At 34.0% G+C, this 4,570-nt stretch overlaps 1 protein-coding gene across 1 annotated transcript; it reads left to right on the plus strand.

Annotated features, from left to right (window-relative positions):
• Window positions 1-2,852: 2,852 nt before the first annotated feature.
• Window positions 2,853-3,928, plus strand: LOC108342234 (transcription factor bHLH148). Its single transcript, XM_017579977.2, has one exon. The coding sequence runs from the start codon at window positions 3,185-3,187 to the stop codon at window positions 3,791-3,793; it is 609 nt and encodes a 202-aa protein (XP_017435466.1). The 5' UTR covers window positions 2,853-3,184; the 3' UTR covers window positions 3,794-3,928.
• Window positions 3,929-4,570: the final 642 nt, after the last annotated feature.

Below are 4,570 nucleotides of genomic sequence, written 5' to 3' on the forward strand. Positions count from 1 at the left end.
TGCTGTGGTGTATTTGGAATGGAAGGTCCGTCCACTGTACCTAAATTTTGACGAAGCATTTCCTGATAGCACAATGCTATTGGGAACTTGGTGGGAAGCAAGGTCTGAAAGAAAATAAAAAAGCAAGACGAGACACCATATTTTGTTTGTAATGGGCTAACAGTGAAATAATTGAGTACTATATATCAATAAAATAGTTGTGGCAGAGGATGCATAAAAGGGGGTCCATTTCCTGATAGCACAATCTCAAAGGAGTAAAACTCCAAAGCCACAACCAAAACTCAAAGCATTGCCAAGGCCAGAAAGTGCCACAACAAAGCACATGCATCTATCTATCTATCTATCACTTGTTTATATTTTGGTGTTAGCATATCATCAAACCCAATAATTAATCATTGCACGGAAATGAATAGAAATAATTTTGGGGGCCTATGTTTTTGGTCTGAAAGACAAGTAGTGCATGTCCCACTCCAGAAGAGATGGTTGGATGGAAACTATGAGATACTGATAGTGCTTCAAGAAGGCATATAAACAAATAAAATGAGTGTGTTGCATATGATGGAAAAGTTATGTTGAACTCCTATCTAGACTAAATTTCTAACTAGGATGAGAAAGAATGTAGAATGTGTTTGAACAAAAGTTTTCAGAAAGAAAACTAAGAAAAAAGAATGGGATTTTCATTTGGTTGAAATTAGTTTATGTATCAGTTGGAAATAAAAAAATTAGTGAAGTAATGCAAATTTTTGAAACTAGTATATAAGCTTTATGAAGAATTCAATATTATTTTTATTTTGTAAAAAAGGCTAAAAAATACTTTAAAAAATAATTTGTAGAATAAAAATTGTTATGTTATGACTTATATTATGGTCTGACAAGAAGTGATAATTGTTGAAATGGTGATGTAATCAGGGGAAGAAAAGGTTGGTGGATGATTCAGTATTTCCGAGGCAGAAAAACGACATTTTTTGAAAGCAGAAAAACGCATTGCTTTCATTTTACGGAAGTTGACAACATAAATAAATGCAAAAAAAGGTGTAAGATGAAGAGAGACAACAACCACCAAATTCATGAACACACAAAAAAAATCTCAGAATGTCTTGTTCAAGTAACATGCTTTTGTGTTTGTATTACATTTCATTCAAATCAATTCATCGTTCAGATTACTATTTCATTCAAAAGTGCAAAATTTACATTCTTTCTCACAAACAGTGCGTGTATGTAATAACCACATTAAGTTCGGTTTAAATAAATCCATCATTTTAACTAATAAATAAATCCTAATTAAATTATGTTGAATTTTTCTAAAGGTCCAATTCAACTTAATGTAACCGAGTTTTGATATATAGTTAGATTCACTTAGGTTAATTAGCTTATAACTTTTAATTCTTTAAACTTTGAATTTTATGCTTTTTTAACTTTTGTAAAATATATTCAAACAACTTGCATTATTTAATATTTAAATAATTTAATATTTTTAATCTATTTAATTAATTAATTAATTAAAATAAAATATATTATAATCCTATTATTTAATTTTTTTTACTAAACCAGATTAAGTATCGAGTTAAACTTAGAAAACTTATAATCCAATTCGTGAGATTTAATCAAAAGGGATTGCGATGGTTTGATTTTAATTTAATTTGTTCAGATTAAATTAGATGGATAGATGGACAAATATTCTATATTTTTTTTATAATCATTTAATTATATAAAATATTTTTCAGATTGACAACTATTTCTACTTAAAAAAAAGTTAAATAATAATGTTACTGTGTTTTTTTCTCAGTGATTTATCTCCTATTTACAATAGTAGTTGAATATAAAAATATTATTCAAAAGAACTAAATTTCATATTATCTATAGAAGTTTTTCACTTATTTTATTATTTTTTTCTTAAAAAATAAGGACTATTATTGGTGATTTGATAAATCTAATTGTTCAATATCTTATTTTATGTCAAATATAAAGATAATGAAAAAATAAATATATCAGTTGTAAAAGGAAATTTATTCTTATTTATATATTATATATTATAATAAATATAAATTTTAACCTTAATTTAAAATCATAAAACTAATTTATAAAATAAAGTTTATATTTATTTATATATTATAATTATTCTTAATTTTAGTTAATGTGAAATTTTCAATCAAAATTATATTATTTTAAACAATATTATAAACCATCTTAATCACATTTTCCTTTTTTTTCTTTATCATTTGGCATTGTACAAGAACTATATAAATTTATTTTACGAAGCCATAATGTGTCTTTGTTGGAACCTAATAAAGTTGTGAAAACTGGATGAGTGAGTAGAAATTCATAATAGCTTAGTGAAGACATATATCCTATGGATGTGATTTGGAGGATTGAGTTGGGTCCACGTGTGCTGCCATACCTTTTAGGGAGTTACAATAACACTAAAATGTTAGCTTTACAAAGTTGAAATATGTTAATTCATTTTCGCGAAAGGAAATGCTTTTATAAAGAAAAATATTAAAATAGTAGCAAGATGAAATATGGGAAGAAGAAAAAAGTGGTATTTTTTGAATTAAAAAATAAAATAAAATGTGGCCTAAGGAATATTTAGCAAATTAAATTGGTCGGGTAAGCAAAAGAATTCCACTGAAGAGATTTGAAATGCTCTCTATTTTGGAGGTAGGAAGAAGGAAGAAAAAAAAGTAGAGACAATCTAACGTGAAAAAGCATAAGTGGCAATAATCCATCACAACAACACCACTTAATGGAAGAGTTGGAGGTGCAGGAAGTGAGAGAAGGCCCAACAGAAGAAAACCCAAAAAAAGGAAAAAAGAAAAAGAGGTTAAGAAGAAAAGAAAAAGAAAAAAAGAAAATGGTTGATAAAAGGGTTGTGGAGGGTTTCTCTTTCTCTCTCCCTTGAACAGAGGCAGATGCAGAGAGTGAAGGGACACCTCACCCACCCAAACACCATATATTCATTCATTCATTTGTAAAAGTAGACTCAGTGTTAGATTGCATTGCATTACAATAGATCTATATGTATCTATATATGTATCTATATATACCCCCTTCAAACCTCAAACCCCACTCCTCTCACTTCTAGAATCTACGCATAATTTCTTCACTCTATCATCGGAATCTTCCCACATCCATCTGAATCCAACAATTTCCCAGAAATAGAAACCCTTTTCTAACATCGTCCCAGATGTCCTCCTCTCTCATGCCAAACCCAACCGATCGCTCGCGTGACTCTCACCGCCCAAAGAAGAAGAAGAAATCCCCCGCCAAACCCCAACCCCACCAAGACCACTCCCACGCCACATGGAAAACCCACGCGCAGCAGAACCTATATTCCTCCAAGCTCCACCAGGCCCTTGCGCGTGTCAACATCTCCGCCGACACGCCCCGCCGTGGCCGGGCCGTCCGTGAGGCCGCCGACAGAGTCCTCGCCGTCGCCGCCCGCGGGAGGACGCGCTGGAGCCGCGCCATCCTCACCAACCGGCTCAAGCTCAAGTTCAGGAAGACACCGCACAGGCGACCCAAGGTGGTTGGCCCGCCCCGCCCCAAGAAGCCCCGCTTCAGCGTCCTCCGCCTCAAGGGAAAAACCCTTCCCTCCGTTCAGCGCAAAGTTAGAGTCCTCGGCCGGTTGGTTCCCGGTTGCAGAAAAGAACCCCTTCCGATCATTCTCGAAGAAGCCATCGATTACATACCCGCGCTCGAGATGCAGGTTCGCGCCATGGCGGATCTCGCTCGATTACTCCTGGGCTCCTCCTCTTCCTCCGCCGCCGCATCCACCTCCGCGCCGTCGAGTTGATCCACTTTCCGGCGCCTGTGCTACGTGTCATATATTTCTCTCTCTTGATTTTTGTTATTATTTGCCTCGTTTTCACCCTCACTCGACTCAGGCTTATGTTAATTGTCCAGTACATACATATTATATCTTCCTCTACTCTTTTTTTTTTTTTTTCAATTTTACCTTTCCTCCAATTCAACCTCATGCCTAATTAGCTTGCAACGTTCATTTAAAAATCGCCTACCGGACTAGCATGATTTAGGGGTCGCGTGAATCTTGCTTCTGGCTCTGTTTTCATTCCTAAAAAACTTAAACACACACACACACACATATATATATATATATATATATATATATATATATATATATTATAATTCATTCTTTTGTCCAAATAAAGTGGTAGGTTGCATAAAGAACAGGATGCTGATATTTTGATTATGATGATGATGATGATGATGAAGTAGGTGGTAGATTAGAGTTACACGCCCTACAATCGGAGCTATTCTAACGTAGAGAGTAATAACCGATTAATGGAAATTATGTTGTTAAGGTAAGGAAGGAATTAACGGTGTGCAGTGTTAGAAGCAAGGTTTTAAAATTGCCTCTGCCGTGATGGTCGAGTTTTCATTGCGATTTTAATTACTGTAAGAAAATTATGGCCAAGTATAAATGTGTGTTGAGAACTTAGGAAAGTAGTTTTATCTTGATATAATATGTATTAAAATTTAAAAACATAGTGATATAGGTTTTGGTAGGTGGTGCGTGATGGGCTTGGGGAGTGGTATTGAAAGAGGAACA

Source organism: Vigna angularis, chromosome 6, assembly GCF_016808095.1.
Source record: "Vigna angularis cultivar LongXiaoDou No.4 chromosome 6, ASM1680809v1, whole genome shotgun sequence".
In the NCBI taxonomy this organism is placed as follows: Eukaryota; Viridiplantae; Streptophyta; class Magnoliopsida; order Fabales; family Fabaceae; genus Vigna; species Vigna angularis.